Genomic DNA, 21,353 nt, shown 5'->3' with positions numbered 1-21,353 from the left:
GGAACCTGGTCTGCAACCCAGTCATGTGCCCTGAGTGGGAATCAAACCGGTGACCTTTTGGTTCACAGACCAGCACTCAATCCAGTGAGCCATTCCAGCCAGGGCGGTTTGTTGGTTTTGTTCACTGCTGTGTCCTCAGCACATGTAAGATGTCTGTAAATATATGTTCAATAAATGAATGAACAAAACTATCAGCCCAACCACTAGCAGGTATGGGCCAATGTCAATAACTTTAATGATGGCTGACACTTACTATTTGCTGGACACTGTTTCAAGCTCAATATGTACATTGACTTATGTAAAGCTCATCATGACCCTGAGAATGAAGAAGGTGTGATCATTATTCAGCATTTTACTGATGGGAAAACTGAACCTCAAAGATCTTAAGTGACTCACTCAACATTACACAGCTAAGGAGTGGTCCTTCCAGGATCTGAACCCAGGAAGGAAGGATTTTCCCTGAGGCTTGAAGCAGGAGAAAAAAAACAACAACTGGTTGAGGGTTGTTGGGTTCACTCAGGCTAACAAGGCGGGGAAGCAGGACCAATTCCCCCGCCCATCCAGAGAGGGGCCTGTGTTGTCAGTGCTGTGTGTCAGTATTAACCCCTTGTAAGAATTTTATTTTGAAGATTTTTTATTTATTTATTTTTAGAGAGAGGGGAATGGAGGGAGAAGAAGAGGGAGAGAAACATCGATCAGTTGCCTCTTGCATGCCCCTAACTGGGGGCCTGGCCCGCAACCCAGGCACTGGGTGCCCTGACCTGGAATCAACCTGTGACCTTTTGGTCCACCCAACCCAGTGAGCCACACCGGCAGGGCCCTTATAAAGATTTTTAATCTCTTGAGGGTGAGGGCGGAGAGGAAGGATGGGGGAGGGGGAGATGCAATTTTGGAAAGGGACTATCTTGGACAATTTGAGGTTAGTGAAGAGAAAAACCGACAGTCACTGCTTTATATCTCACTCCCGTTGGCAAGCTAGCACAACTAACCAGAGTGTCTAGTCCCTCAAAGCTGGCTCCTCCCACTCGCTGCTGCCAAATCCAATCAGCAGCGCCTCTCTTGTGCGGCCCCGCCTCCCCAGACTTGCTCCTGTCCAACTCTGGCCTCCATCACCTCCTGCTGGACTGTGGTAGTTTCCAGTTGGTCACCAGCCTCCCCCTCCTCCTCCCACGAACCTTCTTCTAGTCTTAATGAAACTCAGTTCTGCGCAGACACTTCAGGGCTCCTACTGCAAAGAGAACAAAGGCTGCAATCTGACCAGCACCCCAGGCCAGCCACCAGCCCCGCCATCCCGCCTTCCTGCTTTCTTACCAAGCAGCCTCTCATTAATTTCTTCAGGTTTCTATGAACTTCTACGCTGCCTTATTCCACACATAGGATGGAGGCAGCTCCTGACTAAGACCCCGCCAAGACAGTGCTCAGGACTCGGAGGCCCAGCGCCAATGCCACAGTCCTCGTAACCCTTTCATTTGGACCTGGTCTGTGTCCTCGGGGGCCCCACAGGACTCTGCACTCTCAAGTGAGTCCTCACCCACCGTCATGTAGAAAGACTATTAATGTGGCCAGGGCTTGACGCTCCAAGATGGAGGGGCCACTGAAGTCTGCCTGCAGTTCCACAGCAAGGGATGCAGGACCACCGTGGGCGGTCATGCAAGTTGTGTCCTGCACAACAGAGCAGAGCACCTCAAAGGAATGGGACGCTGAGGAAATCACATGTAGTACATACCACTTATCACTAGAGGGCGCCCGATTAGAATCCTGGGGCCGCCACTTCCCAGCTTGGGCAAAGCTCTCCCAGGGCATTTAGGCCCTCATTTCCCTCATTAGCAAGATGAGCATTTTCCAAGAACTAGAAATAATACACATAAATTATCTGGTATGCAGTGCTTATGGCAATGTGTGCAAGGAAGAAAGGTCATAGCCCTCACCCTGCCCTGTCTCCATGGAGAATTTGGGGGTAATGTTGCCACACTCGGAGGGTCATTGTGAGGTGTCAGGACCAGCCCAGCACACAGCAGGTGATGAAGAACTGCCGACTCCTAAGGTTACTCCGAGAGCCGAGTGAGGAAGCTGGACTGCCTGGGCTTGCGTCCTGTTCCCGGGTGGCCCCGGCACACCGACCCCTCTGCACTTCAGATGCCCCGTCTGCGAAACGGGGGCCATCCCCATATCACAGGATGGTGGTGAGGATTAGGCGCCTAATTCGCGCCAAGTCTTTGGAACGGCACCCCACCTGGATAGAGTTTGTAATCAATCACCAGTTTTGTCTGTTTCCCCTTCTCTTGGTCCAGGCCAGGCTGGGGCCCAGGGCCTGAGGCTGGGTCGCCGCAAGGGTGCAGAGACAGCAAGAGGTGAGCCCCAAGCCAGAAAAGCCCCGTTGGGGGAGCCCACCAAAGATACAGGCAAGACCAGGAACAGGCACCTGGAGAAGTGGGAGCTGGGGAGGCAGGGCCCAGAGGGACACATGGCAGGAAAGCAAGAGGGTCACCAGGGTGCAGGAGGATCTGCTCAGGGCACACTGTGCAGCCTCACCCCTCCCCACAGGCCCTGCGGGAACCCTGGGTCAACGAAGCCAGCCAGTGAGGAAGGAAACACAGGCAGGCGTTGAACAAATTTATTCGTGAGAAAACTCAGGGTCCGTCAGGGAGACAATCTACTGGTTACAAGCTCCAGAAGCTCTTGTCACAACAGCTGTGGGGGTGGGGTGGCCCCAGGCAGGAGGCTGCTGGGGACCAAACAGCGGACCCAGGCAGTGCTTCCCTGCCCCGCTCAGGACCCCGCACCCCCTCCAGGGTTAAAGTGCAGTGGGAGGGGGAGGCAGGTGGCATCGGGCAGCCGGGCAGCCAGAGTGACCACGCCACCCACGGAAGTCCTCGCACCTCCTCCTCGGTTCTCGAGGTCCAGCCAGAGTCCATCCCACCCAGGTCCCTCCTTGGAATCCGAGTAAGGGAGGCCCCTCCCCAACATCAGATATTTAGAAAGAGTTCCCCCAACAGGGTGAGGCTGGCTCCATCGGCTTTCTGAGGGGCCTAGAACTTGGGGGTGGTGGAAGGCACTAAGATCTCAGAGATGAGGAGGGAGGGATGCTCTTTGTGATGATTTGGGGGAAAGGGGGTCATTCCCAACCCCTGGCCTAGGAGGGGTCCTCTCTTGCCTTCCTCCACCCCCTGGAAAGCCAAGAAGGCCGGAGGCCCAAAGAACCTAGCCCCTGGCTCCAGGGCCGTGAGTCAGCAGGGTCCTGCCCAGGCCTGACTCTTGACCATGGAGGGGGGCACGTCAGGGCCATGGGGAGAAGCTGCCCTGGCATGGGAGTGGGGCAGGAGGCCTTTGGAGAAGCCTGTGGGGCTGGAGCTCCCTGCTTCAGCCCGTGGTCTTCTTAGCCCAGACGCTGCTGGCAAGGTACCCACCCTCAGCTCAGGGCCCAGCTCCACCACGGTGCCCCAGGGGCCCTGCCCCACCAGAGGCCGAATGGGCCTTAGCCTGGCTCCCGCCATCTTGGATGGCTTCGCTCCCCACCTCAGCAGCTTAGCCAGCTTCCTCCCCTTCCCAAGGGCAGATCTCTAGGAGGCAGAAAGGAAGAGAACCCCCATCCGAAAAAGAACCCTGAAGACCTCTGCTTCCTCCTCCCACTCTTGAATATATTAAATTGTGCAGTTTGGCTCCCACCCCTCCCTGCAGATCTCCATGGCAACCGGGAAGCATTCCAAGTCCAAGTCTGAATCCAAGTCCATCCAGTGCCAAAGGGGGGCTTCAGCCTCTCCCCACACACTTCCCCCAGCATTCCATGGGGGACGAGCGGGGAGGAAGAGTCGAGGGCCTCAGTCCTCAGCCCCGTCTTCCTCGGTGTGGGGGTGCCCCGGGGGTTCCTCGGGTTCAGGCGCCTGCCCACCAGGGTGGGGGTGAGGGTGGGGGTGGGGATGGGTGCCCGGCTGGGAGCCGGGGCCATCCTCACCCTGCACGTAGACACTCAGGCCCTCGTGACTCGGCTCCTTGCCACATGCCTGGCAGCTGCAATGCAGGATCTTCTCCACCAGCTTGTCCACCCTGGGCACCTCCTCATGCCCAGGGCACTCCAATGTTACCTGGGAAGGGCAGCAGGGATGTTTCCAAAGGCCCGGGGCAGGTAGGGAAGTCCCAAGGGACACGTCCTCATGGGACCGAAAACCCCAGAGGCCCCAGAATCCTCAGCCCCCCCTGGAGACCCAGTCGGCTCTGTGGGCCCCTCCAGGGGGAAGGGGGAGTCCCTGCAGGCGCCACCTGACTTGTATGCTCACATGCAGTCCTGCCACCTTCCCATCTGCCCCCTCACAGCATCCAGAGGGCACCCTGAGGGGGCAAAGGCATGTGGCCTGACCCCTGCCTACAATTCCCCCTCAGTGCTCCCCACGGCACTTGGAGGAAACTCTGGGCTCCATGCCCTTCAGGCTGCCCCAGCGAACCTCTCCGCCCCTGACTTTGTGCCCCTCCCACCAACTGTGCTGAATGATCTGCAGGAGACTTTGCACGTGCTGTTCCCTCTGCCTGGAAGGTCCCCACCCAACCCATCCCCCACCACCTGCCCCGAACACTGCAGTTACCTTCTACCCAACTTCTGGGTCTGACCTCGGACATCACTTCCGCAAAGTGATGTGACAGATGCTCAAAGCAGAGGCACGCGGTGCTCAGGGGGTCAGGAAAGGGGCCCTGAGAAAAGGATGCTTGTGCTACAAGCAGAAGGATGCATAGAAGTTCACCAGGAGACGGGGAGGAAAAAGGTGTTCCAACGAGAGCCAGAGCATGCACAGAGGCCCTATGATGGTAACCAGCAAAGCGGGTGAGAGGCTGAAAGGAGGTGAGCTGGTGTCAAGTGTCCAGCTAGTGAAGACAGCGAGAGAAGCATGGCGAAACTCGAAAGATGGGCGAGACAGGCCTGGCTGGGCTCCGCGGGGCGGGGCCGGCGGGGCGGGGCGGGGCCGGCGGGGCGGGGCCGGGCCGGCGGGGCGGGGCCGGGCAGCGGTACTCACAATCTCCCACATGGACTGGGCCGGCATGCAGGAGTCGCAGTGCACCAGGGACTCGGTAGACTGCGGGAAGGTGTTGGGAACACTGTAGCTGAAGCACTGTCCTAGACACGCCCTGTGGGAGGAGAGGTCACCACGCGCTCGTCGCTGTGGCAGAGGCATAGACGGGCAGCCCTGCCCTCTCCCTCCCCGCCATTCATCCCCCCGGATCCCACCTGTTCTGGATGGACTTGGCCTCGCAGCCGCTGTGGCCCACGATCTGGGTGATGTTCTTGGCCTCGCACCAGGCGCTCTTGTCGGGAAACAGTGCCAGCTTGTTGATGGGCGGTGGAGCGGCCAGCAGCACGGCGGGGAGGACCGCCCCCACCAGCACCCGGAGCATCATGCCCGCGGCCTGCCGAGCCCTAGAACTGAGCAGACTGTGGGTGAGGCCAGCCAGGCTCAGGAGGCCGAGAGGAGGGGACGGCGGTGTTACAAGCATGAACTCTGACATCTGACTGCCTGGGTTCAAACCCTAGCCAAGCACAACCTTGGACAAGATATTTCTCCCTTGTGAACCTCAAAACTGGAGCCGCTGCCCTGGCCGGTGTGGCTCAGTTGGCTGGGTGTGGTTCCGCAAAGCGAGGCGTCGCCAGCGCAGTCCCTGGTCAGGGCACCTGCCTGGGCTGCGGGCCAGGTCCCCAGTCAGCGCACGTGCAAGAGGCAACCGATTGATGTTTCGCTCCCTCTCTTCTCCTCTCTTGAAAAATAAACAACATCTTAAAAAAAAAAAACCGGGGCCACTAATAATATATACATCAGGTGGGTATCATGAAGATTACATGAGGTGTTACGTGAAAAGCCCTCAGAAGAATACACACGCTCCATGCGTCAGTTGTTTTTATAACTTACAAGGTAGCTTTGGACAAATTACTTTTACCTCTGCGCCTTAGTTTCTTCATCTAAAAAGTGTGGATGGTAATACTGTGCATGGCAAAGGATTATTGCTGATACTGAGCAGGAGACTAAGTTTCAGGCACGTGTTGAGGATCGAGCAATCGTGAATTAGCTCCCTCCTCACCCTGATGTTGTGGGCTCTCCAGGCAAACACGAAAAACTGCCCACACATGCCATCGAGGGCTAGCCATCCCGCACATCTCTGGGACATGTGGCCATGGCTGTTGTCAGGAAAGCTCACCTCCACCTTCATATCACTGTGAATTCTTGGGCCACTTTGGCCGGCTGGATCCCAGATAAAAAGACTAACCTCAGACTAGACCGTATTTCTTTTTCAGATGCCCCACCAAAGCCTCAAGCCCTGAGTCTACACACACATCATTGTCCCCAGCTCCATCCTAACCTGGGGCAGGCAGGAGACAATCCGCGCTGAGCGTTTGACCCTCTGTAAATTAGAGGAAGACACTACAACTTAACAGGCTTTGCCAGCAGATGGCGCTGCAGGGCAGTGTGTGTTCCTAGGGTTCCGTCGGAGGGGACTCCCAATGTTCCCCACTTCATCTTCCCTGAGATTCCCCCACACCCCTACCTCAAAAAAATGTGGAGGAGGAAGGCTTTGGGGAAAGTCAGGAAGGAGGGCAATGCCTGCTAAGAGGTCCACTGGGGAAAGGGCTCTGGACAGTCAGGAGTCCACCCGTGCTGTGTGACTACACCGCCCCCACCTGTAAGATGCGTGAGCAAGGTGCCCGAGACCACTGGTTTCTGAGATCCTCAGAATTCCCCGGGGACTTGTGGCGTGAAAGTCCAAGGGTGGGTGTGAGCCTGCAAGTCTAACAAGCTTCCAGGGCGGTTTGGATATGCAGCCTGGCGTGGGAACCAGTGCAGGTCAGTCAGCCTGGGACCCCGTGTGCAGAGGAGCCTGGGTGGGGGTGAAACCGGAGGAGGGGTCAGGTCCTATCCCACTGGTCCCACAGACACCCAGCGCTGGAGTCGGGCTGGCTTGGGGCTGGGCACCCAGGTGGAACAAGCTTAGCCCACTTTCTGACCAAAGTGGCAAGCACTTTATACAGTGTCCGGGGAGGGGCAATGCTGGGGGCGTCCTGCCTGCTCCTGCAGGGAAAGCCTAAGTGGATGGGCTCCGCCGGGCTTGCAGAGAGCGCCCGGGCCAGCCCGCGGCGGGTGACCGCCTCCACGGCCCTCTGTCCCCTCCACCCAGCAAGGCCCCGCAGCTGCGGGGGGTGAGGGGGTGACCCAGGGAGAGCAGGAGGTGGGCCCGGCCAGCCTGCCCTGTCCCAGGTCCCAGATGAGTCTGTGTCGTGGCCCAGGCTCCCACCCACACACTTCCGGTCCCGCTCACAAGATAGACAGCAAAGCCCATGTTTTTAGTGCGACCACATCCTAACAAAATAGAACGGACGTGTTCCTAACTGGCAACATAGCTAATTTTTCAACAGGCTTAGCATCCAGGAAGCTTCCTCACTCCTAGCGGTGCCTGTCTGTCCCCAGGGAATTAGCCTGAGTCCGGCAGGGTCTCACCATGGCTGACCAGGAGAGGCGCAGAGGCCCCCTAAGGCCAGAGCCCCCTGGGTCTCCCCTGTCTGGACTGGCCCCCTGGAGACGTCAGAGAAATATGGGGACTTCTGTCCTATACCTGACCCCATCACTACCCCTGGGGAAGGTCAGGGCAGGTGTGGCCAGGGAGGCAGCAGAGACGGGGTGATTTCAGGCGTCCTTAGGGTTGGGAGTTGAGACTGGCATTTTAATGAAATCCTGGAGACGAGCACTCGGGTCTGATGGGCAGTTGGGGTGCGCAGAGGTCAGAACTGAGGCTGTGGACCAGGACTGCCGCTGAGGCTAATAACAAGGCTTACGGGGAAGAAACAGTGGGTTTTTTAAGGGAGTCGCTGGCCCGGAGGATGGAGGCTGGTTATTAGGGTCACCTGGTGGCAGAAGCTGATGAGAAACGAGATAAACTGAGGCAGAAGACCCCCTCCCAGGTCTTCCTCCTCTTCTGTTACACAGCTGAGAGTTCAGCCTCAGGGCCAGCTGCGTCCACAGAAGGGGCACAGTAACCCAGCTCAGGCAGCCTCGCCCGGACCTCAGAGGGGTCTGGGGCCACATGCAGCTTCTCCAGGCAGCAGACAGCCTGGGCTCGGCCAGCATGGCCCCTGGCGTCTCCTACATTTGGGTCCCAGCCCTCCCGCCTAGGAGCCATGTGACTTCCAGAAATAAAGTTCACCTCCCTGCACTGACCTACCTCAACCCGAGACAGGGAAGCATAGCACTCTCCTCAGAGAGTAACTGGGAACATGCGACGAAAGCACCCAGTACACAGCAGGCACCCAACTCAAGCCAGTTCTCCTCCCCTGCGGGATCAAGGGAAAGGCTGGGCGGGCACCAGAGCCAAAGCTGGGCGCTGGAGGCCAGGCCACTCTCTCCCACAGACACATCCGTCATCAGGGCATACCCACCCTCCTCCCGCCCCCACATCCAGCCACCAACAACTGCCCCTGGCCCATCCTTCCCCCCTTCCCCCTCCCCTCTGCACTGACTGGAGTGGGTTCTTTGCTAACAGGTTTAATTTTTTGTTGGTTTATCATTTTTTCCTTTTTCAAGCAACTCAGCTACTATTTCTTATACAGCAGTCAGACCTTCCTTCCTGACACTTGAGAGCCTCGTCCACAGATTCTCACCCCTTCCTCCCTACCCTGAAAGTCACAGAGCAAGTTGCAGGACTCTCGGAATAACAGGGTGGGTAGGGGGATTCCCCGCCTTGTCCCGAGGCCCGCCCCCCCAGCAAGTCAGCCAAGCAGTGCCCTTTCCCTGAGTCACGTGGTGCCCTGCAGCCCACACTCATTTACTGAGCACCTCCCAGGATGGCGGAGAGGAAGGCCAGGGTGTGAGCAGGGGTACTGGGGTCCCAGACCCTGTGTGCACTCAGGAGCTCCAAGCCTAGGTGGGGAGGAGGAGCGGGGCGAGTTTAGAGGAGGGGCCACAGAGAGGGTTGTCGGAGAGGCCGGGAGCAGAGAATCTTACCCTGAATTTAATCCAGGCTCACAATGAATTATCAACGGTGGGGACTGGAAGGATGCTCCTGGCTGAGGGAATCACAAGAACCAAGGCCCAGGGCAGGGGGGAGGGGGCATTTATCCACGTCAGCCCAGCACAGCTGACTATGGACTGGGCACTGCTCCAGGCGCTTTTACATAAATATCCAGTCCTCACAACAACCCTGTGCCGTGGAGCTTCTTCCCCCCCACCCCCCGTACCTTGTACAGGCAAAGAAACTGAGTCACAGAGAGGTTATGAGGTTGGCTCGAGATTTACTAAAAAGTAAACAGCAAAAAGAGATCTATTAACAAGTAACCTCTGAGCCTCTGTCGGAAGGCCTAAATAAACGATACACGTGAAAGTGCTTAGAACAATGCCTCGTCCGTAGTTAGAACCAATAAGTAATAAATAGAACTGAGCTTTGAACCTGGACACCCCCAGCCACCTCTGCAGATGGAAAGGGTCACAGAGGAGGAAGTAGGAAATGGAGAAGGCAGCCAGGAATTTGGAGTGGGCATGAGGCCTGGGGCTCCCTGCCCTTGGCCCAGCCCTGGCCCCAGCCTGGCTGCTGTGTCTCTCATCCCTGTTCAGCCTGTTTTTTACACCGCTGTTCAACCACCACCTGGCTGGGAAGCTTGGAAGCCCCCCGCAGCAGGGTTCAAAGCCGCTCCTGACTCCCCTGCAAGCTTCAGCGAGAGCACCCACAGCCCAGGGTGGGGCCTTTTACCACCTCACTGCCCGTTCCCAAACCAAGCCCTTCAGATCCTCCAAGTCCTCGGGTAAACACTCGACACATTCCGAGGCTGCCAACAACACAGAAAGGGAGTTTCCCGGAGGAGGGGGCAGGGTGATGCTGGCTGACCCATTCCAGCACCAGGGAAACTGAGGCAAAGACCAAGAACGTGGCCACTGCATCTCCCGCAGGGAGAAAGAGGGCAGCTGAATAAACACTCCTCGGGAAGGCCTGGGGGTGGGGGGCAGCAAGAACGCAGGCTTTGGGGACACGAGTTACCAGTGGGCAGGGGGGCAGGGAGGGCGCCCCTGGCTGAGGGCACGACATGAACCAAGGTGCAGAGAGGGTCCTCTGCGTTTCCACACCGCCCACAACTTAGTCTCTTCCTTGAGACGCTTGCCAAAAACTCCCAGGCTCAGTACCAGGTCTGACCCTGCAGGTCGGGGGGGGTGCCGCCATATGATTCTGAGGCCTAGCCAGGTCAGGAGCCAGAGCCCCACTCCCCAGAGAAGGGGCCCCCATAACAGCACCGCCGACAGGGGGCCGCCCACCCCACTGCCTGCATCCTAGAGCCTGGAACCAAGTCTGAAATTCACAGAGGGGCCCAGGTATCAAGGGAAACCTCAGCCCACCACCACCCACTGTGAAGCCCTTTGTAGAGCAGTCAATTTTGTGTAATAGGTGACCAATCACTTCCCGTTTCCTCTTTTGGGTAAATCTGAATATTCGGGGTCCCTTAGTGCCAAGCACAGGAGGATTTTTTTGGTAGAAAGTAGTACTCACCTCAAGCCCCCCCCCACCCCAGCCCCAACACACACACAAAGGGCAGGGCCTGGGTCTTTCTCAGTCTCACAGCAGACAGTGACAGACCCGGGTTCCCACCTGCGCTCAGCCACTTGAACCTTTCTCTACCTCAATTTCCTCATCTGCAAAGGCGGGTAGTGATACTACCCACCTCAGAGGGCAGTTGTGCATGGAAACCTCTGGAGACGGTGCCTGTCATGGGGTAAGTTCTCAGTAAATGTCACCATTTACTGAGCTCAGAGTCACCCTGGGCCGCTCATGCTCCCTGAACTCTGCCCACACCCACCCTGCTGCCTCCCACACGATCCCCACTCACCCTCTCTTCCCTCCCACCAGATCCTGGGTGGCCCTGACAATATCTAAATCCAGGGTTGCACCTGCCACAGTGAAACTGGATTGAGGGGAAACCTTGAGCAAATGACATGAGGGCTGGGAGGGGCTGTATGAACTGTCGAGTCCTGCCCCACTCACACACTCGCTTGCCAGGGTGGGGGCCCAGGGGACGATCGCACTCAGACTCTTAATTCTTGGGCCACTGACTAAAGGGACAGGGTCCAGGAGAGGCCAGCCCCCTCTACGGTCCAACTTCCAAAAAATAGGCTGGGCCTGGCCGCCGGGCGGTGCAGTGCATGCTGCTGGGTGCAGAGGGTGTGGCGTTTGCGGCCCTGGGCTCAGGGATCAGCAAGGGTGGGGCGATCACTTCAGATCTTGGACTGAGTGCAGGGACTTCCTTGAATGGTGCAACTGGAAAGGTCACTCTGGGAAGGGGCCAGGCTGTGTCAGATCCCAGCCCAGTCCGCTCTGCGAGGCTTCCCAGACCCACTCCGGGGCCGAGGGCAAATTCAGGCCCAAGCTCATCTGCTGCCTCAAAGCCAGCCTGGAGGCAGGATGGTCTAATGGTTACAGCTCAGGACGCAGGCCACTGGCTTCGCCTCCCTAAGCCCCACGCCTGCAAAATAGGGAGGGCCGCCTGGGAATGTCCACTGTAGTCGATTCCCTCCCAGGGAACCTGGCTCCTGGGCACTGCTGGAGGCCGCTGCGATTCCATGACCCCAGTCTCACCGCAGGGCGGCTTCCTTCCTCCCCAGTCAGCGCTGGCAGAGCATGAACCAGCCGTCCAGGGGGCGGACGCGCAGGGCCAAGCCCAGGCCCAAAAGGCCTGCCGGCCTCTGCCAGGCAGCTCCACCTTCCAGGCTGCAAACCCCCAACCCAGGCCACGGCCCTCCTGCCTGCAGACCCTGCAGACCCTCCTGCCGGAAGACCCAACGCTGTCTCCAAAACAAATCTATGCTAATGAGCTGCTGCAGGCCAGCCGACACATCTGCTCAGCAGAAGTCCCCCTACAGCCCTCACCAGCACCCCTGCTGGCTCCCAGGACCCTTGGGGTTGGGGGGGGAGTGGAGAAAGGGGCTGCACTGATCTGAGATTTCACTTTAAAAGAATGAGGATCTACTCGAGGCCGGTGCCGTGCATCCACCCCTCAGGCACACAGGCCCAGGAGAAGCCTGCAGGGGTGGCGGGGAGAGGTGCAGGGGGAGAGCGGTGGGGGACCAGGCATGGGGGCCGCTGAGGAAATGCTCCAGCGTCACCTTTTCTTTGGCCCCAGCTAAAGGCAAACCACACCCAAGTAGCCCCAGCATCTGGAGTTTCAGGAGGCCGGTGATTTGACAGTAACGAAGGATGAGGGGCCTGTTGACAAATTGCTTCCTCGCCCCCACCCCCTGCCAGCGCCCAGCCTTTGGCCTCAGGCCCTGACCTCTGTTTTCCCCAGGGTTCCCTTAGTTACCGGCGGGCGTCCTCCAGCTGGCCGGGGGCCTCGGAGAGCCCGAAAATGTGCGCTTCTCCCTGCTGCCCGCCAAGCGCTGGCCACACCAAGGCAGGCAGCTGCCCCTTTACGGCTGCTTGTAAAGGATCGGAATCGCCCCGCCCAGGGAGCAGGCAGGCAGGTGGCCGGCAGCAGGGCCCTGTTGTCCAGGCCGCCTCGCGGGGGTGGAACTCTTAAGAAAACTGAGCCCCCGGAAAGGCTGGCTCCCCCTGCCCCTGACTCAGTTCCAGGGGGATGACCCCGGCCAGGCCCCGGGGGCAGGCGGAAGGTAGGGGGAGGGTTTCGTTTCTTTTACAGGGTCGAGGAAACTATTCCGACTACTCCGACACTGGGGGATTGTCTGCATTTGGGGGTGAGGGGTCCCGGGCGCGCAGACACACACAGAGAGAGACCCCCACGGAGGGGCAGGACGGAGAGTCGGAGAAAACACACAGGCAGAGACACAACCCCTGGGCACCTCGAAACGGAGAAACAGGAAGAAAAGGGACAGAACCAGAGAAAGAGAGGGAAGGAAACAGAGAGGGGCGGACAGATGGGGGGGAGAGATAGACACAAAAAGGAGGCAGAAACGTACCGGAGCGGGAAGGCCCGGGTACAGCCGGGGAGACGCGCGAGCCCAGCTACCGAACTCCGGGCGCTGTCCTGGCGCCCGCGCGGCCCGACCCGCCCTCGACCCGCCGGGCTTTCGCTCCGCCACGCATCTCCCTCCCGTTCTCTCCTGGCTGTGAAGACTCCTACCAAGAAGTAAAAATCCTGAGCGAGTCTGGGAGCAGGCTCGGGGCGCAGCGGTGTCCCCTGGCCACCCCGTGCCGCGCCCACGTTCCCGAGCCCCGGTGTCCGGAGGGGCTCCGCGGCAGCGCCTCGGCCCCGTGCCCTGGGCCGCCGGACACGCAGCCGGGGGCGCGGCGCTGCCCCTGCGGCCGAAGCCTCTGGAAGCTGGGTGCCCGCGTGCCGGCCCGGTCAGGACTTACCACGCGTGCGGCAGCGGCGGCAACGAGGAGCGCGGCGCGCCCGCCGGGTCCTGCGGAGCTGTCTGCGGGCCGCAGCGGTGGCAGGCCCGGCGGCCCCGGGAGGCTCGGGGAGACGGCCGGCAGGGCTGGCGGCGGCCCCGCGAGGCTCGGCTGGGCTGCGCGGCGCGCCGTCTGCGGCCCCGGGCGGGCGCGCGGTGCGGGGGAGCGGCGAGCGAGCGGCTCCGACGTCAGGGGTGTCTCCGCTCCAAATAGGGAGCGAGGGCGGGGGCAGCGGAGGGAGGGACGCGAACAAGAAAGAGCGGGCGGGCTCGCTCGGCCGCTCCCTCCGGGCGCGCAGGAGGGGGCGCCTCGGCCGCCCGGGGCCCCGGCCCCCTCTCCCGCCCGCCCGGAGCCTCGGGTGGGCCTTCGGCGCGCACCGACAGGGCGCGCGGCGGAGCTGCGGTGCCGCCCTGGCCTGCGCCCTAGGGACAGGGCAGAGAGCCCAGCGCCCCTGCTAGTTCTAAAGCTGCCTCCGCTGTGTTTCTCTGCTCTCCGATTTCTCTCCGCTTAACTTCTCCCGAGACGGGGGCATCAGGCCTCGGGGTGACAAAGATGGAGGTGTTCCCTTATGCGGGAATACCGGTCTTGCTCCGAAGGTGTGGCGCTCAGTCCACCGAGTCCCGACACCAGGAGACTGTCCTCGCTCCGCAGTGCCCAGCCTATCCATACACTCCTGGACGTGGGACCGGTCGGGCCACACTCTTCCTACCCTAGTGTCACTCGCCCTCCGCCCAGCCTCCCCTCAACTCGGGCACTTGGCTTAAGCATCCAGAGGAGGGGCTGAGAGCCCCGGGAAGGACCATTCGGAAAGAGAGAGCCAGGAAATGGACTCACTTCCCGGGGTCCAGGGAAGAGGAGAGCCCAGCGAGGCCCAGCCCCCAGCCCCCAGCCCCCAGCCTCACCTTGAGGAGGGCGGGGAGCGGGGGAGCACCCAACTAATCCATCTGCAGTTGGGCACTTGGGTGGATTGCGGTCCTGTCCTCTCTGTTCTGTGTGCCCAATGGAGTGAGAAAATAGCATTGTTCCAAAAAGCAGCTGCCCAGGACACAATCCCGGGACTTGGAGATTTGTTTTCTAGCTGAGGTGTCCGTGTCCAGCCTGGCTGGAAGCTCCCAGATTGACGAAGCCCTGCTCACCTGAAGCCTGGAGGTGGCCTCACATCCTGGGTGGCTCCTAGTGGCCCCCTGCTAACTCCACCGTGTACTCTGGCTTGCCTGCCCCCTCCATGCTTCCTAGCAGTTGTTTCTGCTCTTCCCTCTGCCAGGGGGCCCTTCCTCTCCTTCCATCTCCTGATAAAGGCACTCTTCAAGCACCAGAGTGGACAGCCTTCCCAAGACCCTCAGGTGGCATCAGCTTCCTCTTCCAAGTGATCCAGGAGCATGGAATACATACCTCTGTTAATGCTGCTTTCTCTCTGGTCTAGTTGAGTAGATCACCTTCCTCCACTAGACCATGGGCTCCTTGAGGGCAGGGATGACAGGGATTTCAGCGTCCCCAGCATCCAGACAAGGCGTACAATATATTTGTGTAAATGAAGTATCATCCCCACAGGTAAGTGCTTCCACGAGGATAACTGTAATAACAATCACAATCACGCACACACACGTTGTGGACCTTACTATGGGCCTGGCCTCATTCTAAGTACTTTCCACCTGCATAATAAATCTATGAGATAAACAGTATTGTTACCCCCATTTTATAAGTAAAAAAATAAAAATCAAGACTGAGAGAGAGGTGAACTGACCTAAAGTCACACAGTACAAGGTGATGCCAGTAACAGCCACTGTCTGTTGGGTCTCGTCCCACGGAGCCCAGCCTCGCTGCACCGGACGCAGCAGGCGCTCAGGAAATGCCATTTTGCTTACCACCAGCATCCTCAGCGTGGACCTTGGGGAGGGTGTCTACCTTTGGGAAGAGCCCACTCCAGCCCTGCAGGGAGCTGAGCGTAGCCGCCTGTGCTCCTCAAATCTGCCAGAGAGCCAGGACTAGAAGCCTTTGACAGTTCAGCCACTACTAGAACAACCCTCACTGCCTAATCAAGGGTATAGGTTTGGGGTTGAGTCACAGATATCTGGTGAAGACTGGGAATTACAGGAGGGCCAGAATGAGGGCAGGGGTCTGCAAGGTGACTTGTTAATAATGCCAACAGCTACCGCTCTGTGTCAGGGATTATACTAGGCACTATCAAATCCTTACCACAATCCCCTCCTTAACTCCCATTTCACAGGTGAGAAAAGGCAAAGCATCAAAATGTTTAGGACCTGCCCACGATCAAGTGGCAAGTAACTGACAAAGTCTGGACTTGAACCCAGAGCCAAGCCCGTGCTCCCCTGCCCACCACACCCTCGCGGTTGCCTGCAGCCCCTCCCCGCGCAGAGCTGGGATGCTGCACCACGGACCGGGGAGCTGGGGCCCCAGCAGGAAAGGCAGAACCTGTCACGTTAGACTCTCCAAGCTCACTGAGATGCACCTGGTTGGCAGAGGTATGCCAGTTGCCCCGACAGGCCTGGCTGGCACAGGGCACGGGCCTGAAGCCAGAGGCTGCTGGCCCTGCGCCAGCCTCTTGGGGCCGAGGTAATGTGGGGCCCAGAGCCGGGGTAGAGGGCTGAAAGCCTCTCTCCCCAGCTCATTAGCAAACATCTGGGCTCAGGAAAAAGACCGACCTGGAATGTGACTGGGCTGTGGGGAGCCGCCCCCTCCCGGAGTCCTGGGAATGTGAGCTCCCTCCCGCAGGGCACAGCTCAGGCCAGCTGTTTCCTCTAATCCCGTCAGCCCGGCCTCGACAGGGGTCCAAACCTCTGCACTCTCCTGGAGAAAAAGTACAAACAAGCACAAGGCCTTCCTTCCTAGTCCACCACGCGGGAGCAGAGGGTCCTGGGGCCCAGGAGAACCACGGTCCCTCCTCTCCCATGAGATAAAGGCCAAGGGTGGGCACAGCTTCCAAGTTTGGAGCTGGGAGGGGCCGTTAGGATGCATCGCGGGAGGTTCTCGAGTCTTTCTGCTGGGGTTTGAATCCTTGCTCCATTATCCAGTGACTCCGGGACTCTGCAAGCTGCTTCATGTCTGGGCCCCGATTTCCTTCTCCGTAAAACGCAGCTGGTATGGTGTGCGCTCTACAGAGTTGTTGTGGGGACTCGCTCGTTTACTTAACGCATCTTTATCATGCCTACTATGTGCCAATCAGGCACAGAGGTGGCGGGGACACAATAATGGATGAGACCCATCCGCTCCCAGCCCTCAAGAAGCAGGGAGGCAGGGAGTATACAAATAAGCAGGCTAATGGGTTTCTCCCAACCAAAGGGTTGGGAAGGAACTAAGCGAGCCGGAGGGTGTGATGTGATGGGAGAAGCCTCCAAAGACATCTCGGCGAGGTGACGTTTAAGGTAAGATTATGATGAGAGGGAGCCAGGATTCAAGGAGATAAATGGATGCAAAGTGCTCGGCACAGTTCCTGGAAAATAACACGTGTTCCAGAAAATGAAAGCTATTTTAGGGAGGTTCACATATAGCAGGGGGAGGGGGGGAGTCAGGATCCCTGGATCACACCCAGGCTTCAGCACAAAGCACTCTCACCTCACTCAGTCAAGTCATGCCCTCCCCGAGTCTCAGTTTCTTCATCTGTGAAATAGGAAACTTAGTAGTGCCCAAGCTGCAGGCTCACTCCGAGGATCCGCTGAGGCACGTACCTGAAGCATGGAGCCTGGCCGCCGTTGGCTCTCAGGGAGTGGTCGCTATTTCTATTATCTCTTCCCAAGGAGGAAAAGGATTTGCCCGAATTCGCTCAGGGAGTCAGGAGCAGAATCAGGTATTCTGACCCTGAGCCCAACCCCAGGCTCTGTCCTCTGATCCCAGGCTCTGCACCGAAGGGTCTGACCCCGAGGGCTCCTGAAGTTGTGGAACGTGTGGCCTTAGCCTAGACTGAGAGGCCCCAGGGAGTGGTCCTTGGCTCCAGAGAAAATTTAAAAAACACTCTTTACACTCTTTGCAGGTAGGGTGAAAGACCAGGAATCAAGAAAAGGGATCAAATGCTAAGAATAATGGAAATGAGAGAAGGTCAGAGATGAGAACTACATTCTGGGAATTTGGGAGTGGAAATTTAAACCCAAGTCTGTCTGACTCCAACAACTGTCCTTTTTCCATTCCAAAGAGGCAGTACGCGCGCAGGTTATGGTTCTTTCCTCATCTGCAAGAACAGACATACTGATGCTACCAGGAACGAGGCCTAAATGCCGGACACGGGGTGCCAGGGGCTCCGCCCAGCCACTCACTCAGCCTCGTGTGGGTTTGCTTCCTCCCCCGCCCATCTCACACACACACCCGTGGAGCTGAACTCTGCCTTCCTCAGCTGGAGTTACCTGACAGCCCAGTAAAAGCCACTCACCTCCATGTGACAGCACCAGGGCTCTCAGGGAGGGGCCTCCGCCTGGAACCCCCCTGCCCTGTCCCACTGCCCTGCCCCCCCCCCGCCCCATCCCCCCCAGCCCTGCCCCCATGCTAAGCACCATCAACAAGGCGGCACGGTAGTGGGCAGCACCATGCAAATCGATTCTTTTATAACGTCAGTTTTCCAGTTGTCCCTTGCATTGTTTCTTCTGTGTCTCAGCCCCCAGCGGCCCACACATATCCACAGAGACTGGGATAAGAATGTTTCTCCCTCAAGAGCTGGCCCTTCTGTGCATATTTAATATCCCACAGAACGGCATTTTTTTCTTATGCTTTTGTGCCCCAGACAAATTCACTGTAAAATCCCCTTCTTTAGGAATATGGGAATGGGAGAAAAAGAAGGCACAAAAGAATATCATCTGGATGTCTGCCCAGTCCCTCTTCTAGAGAACCCGCCTCCAACCACATCCACAAACACAGGGTACCCCCAAAGCCAAGTCTGCTCTCCTTAAACCTGCCCTCCTGGCTGGAGCGGATTGGACCAGAGTAGATTCCTGACCCATGCTGGGCCAATCAGACTGGAATCTGCACTGAGAGGCCCGGGCGTTGAGTTAGGGAGCTGAATCACATTAAGGGCAGGCCTCTGGGGAACTCTGGCCGTGGAAGAGGCTGACGAAGGTTTGGTTTTTGCCTTGTGCATCCTCAGCATTCACTTCTGCCTTAGAATCTCTGAGCTTCTCCAGTATCTTACAATCTTAAATGGATTTGAAGGAGTCTTGATTAAAACAATGTTTTTTTAAAAATGACTGATAGTTTTTAGTCCTCACCCAAGGATATGTTTATTGATTTTAGAGAGAGAGAGGAAGAGGGGGAGACAAAGAGAGAAACATTGATCGGTTTCTTCCTGTGTGCACCCAACAGGGGATCGAACCTGTGACCTTTCAGTGTACAGGATGACGCTCCAACCAACTGAGCCACCTAGCCAGGGCAACACAATGTGTTTGACTGCCTACTAAGTGTCCAGCACCATGCCAGGTTCTGGAGATAGAATAAGGCCTAAGGCTAGGCCCCCTAGGGGAAGAAGGCAGACGCACAAATCCTGGGAAGTCACAGAGCAAAGGGAAAGCCCGTGGCCAAGGAAGCTGCCGGGCCATGAGGGCCAAAGCGTTCAGAGGAGGGAGAAACCCCAGAGGCTGCCATGCTTCGAAAGGCTTGCTGGCGGAAGCAGCATGTGAACGGGCTGGGGACAGGAGCGAGACTTGGTCAAGTCAGAAAGCAGTCCATACTGAGAGGGAAAGGGACCAGAAAAAGATTTGCATTGACAAGCGTGACCAGCCTCCACAGCAACAGAGCAGACACCATCAACCCACACTCTCTGGACTGGCCCAGAAATAGCCTCAGGATCCCTCTTAATAAGGAAAAGAGGTTTCAGGAACACATAACTGGATTCAGTTGATTGAAATAAATATACCGAAAAATATTCAGTTACTCAGCTAATATTTATTGAGTGCCTACTATGTGCCAAGCTCTGGTAGGAAACAATCAACAAAGTATGTAGGTAAAGCGAGACTATGAGATAGTGCTAAATGCCAAAGAACAATAAAGCAGGAAGCAGGATAGAGTGTGTGGAGGGTGTGTGTGGGCGGCGGGGGCGGAGGGGGGGGGTGAGTACAAAAACCAGAGCAGTCAGGGAAGATCCCATTGAGGAGGAGATATCTGAGTAAAGACTGGCAGGAGGTTGGGAATGAGCCGTGGGGACCCCCGGGAGAAGGGTGGTCTCAGCCGGAGTAGCAAATGCAGAGGCCCTGCGGTGGAAACGCACCTGTGTGTTCAGGGCCAAGAGCAGAATGGCCGAAGTACAGGAGCAGGACGGGAGATGGCGGGTGACGCTCAGGCAGGTCCCAGGAGGCCAGATCTCGCAGGATCTTGGAGTCCACTGCAGTGACTTTGGCTTTGCCTTCACATGGGAGGAAAAGCCATTGGAATGCTTTGAGCAGAGGTCTGATACAATCCAATTTATGTATTAACACTGGCTGCTGTGTGAAGAATAACAGATGGGGGGGCAGCAATAATAATACTCTGTAGTCTATCATTACTACATACCAGGCAAGGGCTTCCCAGACATGAATTCTCATAATAAGCTTTTGAGGTAGGCATTCCCATTCCCATTTACAGATGAGGAGACCAAGGCACGGACAGAGTAAGTAACTTCCAAGGCCCCATAGCAAATATGTATCTGAACTGGAATTCAGACCCCAACAGTGGTCCAGAGTCCCTGCTCTTGGCCTCTACCTCACCCTATGGAGGGGCAGTGAGCACACAGTGGAAGGCAGAGCAGGGAGCCGGATGGCGGAGGGCCTTGAACGCTAGGCTAAATAATCCGGACCTATAATCTGTACTTTACTGGGGAGCCACCGAACACTTCTGAACAGGAAACGACATGCTTATGGCAGCGTTCAGACCGGCAGCGGGGGAGAGGCTGAAGGCTGGAAGCCATTGGAAGGCGTGTGGAGATTCCGCGACGTGAAACCAGTCCTCCTAGGCTCCTCTTCCTCCACCGAACTGACTGCGGATCACGGGCCAGGCCAAAGAGAAGTTTTACAGCTGCTTTCTGGGGCCCAGGGGAGGACTCAAGAAACATTAATAGATGTGGCTACTGATTGGCATGTTCTCTGCCCCACCTTCTGTGGCTCTATCCCCTGGTCTCCAGGGAGGGTATCTACATGGATAAAGGAAAAGTCCATAATGACCTTTATACTCTGTGACAGGAGAACCTTTCCTGGTAAAAGCAGCAGAACTTGAGTTTTATCCATAAAGTCCACCACAGAGATAAGGGGAAGTCAAGTCTCTAACAGTGGCGGGCCTTTTCTGTGGTACAAAAGAGTCTGTCACAGGATATTGCAATTGATATACCTCCAGTTTAAATGGGGGATCACTCTTCTGGTCATAATGTATTACATAATTGATTATATTATGAAATAACCTCATTGAGCTGGCTATTTCACTTTTCTCCTCAATAACAGAGTGCTTGACCTCACATCTGTACTTTGTGGCAGGAAGGGATCATTACAACCGTCTTACAAAGAGGCCCCGAGAGATCGAGTGACTTTCTCATGATTGCAGTGACCTAGGGAAGCAGCTCCCATGAGAACAGAGGATGCTCTATAGTAAGAATTTTGGGAAGCCTTTCTTCTGATTGAAAGTCACTGACCCATAGAAATGATCAGCCAGGGCCACCCACTTAAGAAGGAAGTTAATTTAGAAGTTTTAAAAATAGAGGAAACATTAAACTCAATTACCTAACTGAAAAACAGTAAGGACAAAACTATGCCATAAATAGAATCAAAATATACCCTAGGTCTTGATCACATCCAGAGGTATGGGCAGCAGAAGTGGTAGAAGGTGAGGAACGGCAGAAACTGGAAGGCGCGTGAAGACAGAGGCGAAGAGGCCCGGGGCACACACACCGTGTCTGGCTCTCAAGGACCACAGTGTATTTCCACTCAGCTACGTACATACATACAGGAGCCGAGTCAGCCTGATTTATTAGTGCTCTCTTTTGAAGTTAAATTCCTAAAATGAAAATTCATGAGTCCATACCAATACAAATA

General features: G+C 57.1%; 1 protein-coding gene across 2 annotated transcripts; it reads right to left on the bottom strand.

Annotated features, from left to right (window-relative positions):
* Positions 1 to 2,720: 2,720 nt before the first annotated feature.
* On the bottom strand, positions 2,721 to 13,514 carry NBL1 (NBL1, DAN family BMP antagonist). Of its 2 annotated transcripts, none has more exons than XM_054571432.1 (4): positions 13,321 to 13,514; positions 5,216 to 5,410; positions 5,004 to 5,115; positions 2,721 to 4,082 (listed from the first exon to the last, which is right to left on the bottom strand). In XM_054571432.1, exons 2-4 carry the CDS (start codon positions 5,383 to 5,385, stop codon positions 3,819 to 3,821), a joined length of 546 nt encoding a protein of 181 aa, XP_054427407.1. In that variant the 5' UTR covers positions 5,386 to 5,410; positions 13,321 to 13,514; the 3' UTR covers positions 2,721 to 3,818. The 2 variants fall into 2 exon arrangements, with proteins under 2 accessions (XP_054427407.1, XP_054427406.1); XM_054571431.1 differs by lacking the exon at positions 13,321 to 13,514 and adding an exon at positions 12,924 to 13,024.
* Positions 13,515 to 21,353: the final 7,839 nt, after the last annotated feature.

This window comes from Pteronotus mesoamericanus, unplaced genomic scaffold (assembly GCF_021234165.1).
Source record: "Pteronotus mesoamericanus isolate MK-2021 breed Mesoamerican mustached bat unplaced genomic scaffold, CSHL_Meso_final contig_221, whole genome shotgun sequence".
Taxonomy (NCBI): domain Eukaryota; kingdom Metazoa; phylum Chordata; class Mammalia; order Chiroptera; family Mormoopidae; genus Pteronotus; species Pteronotus mesoamericanus.
Note: the sequence above shows the minus strand (reverse complement) of the source record. Positions and strands in the feature narration are given on the sequence as shown.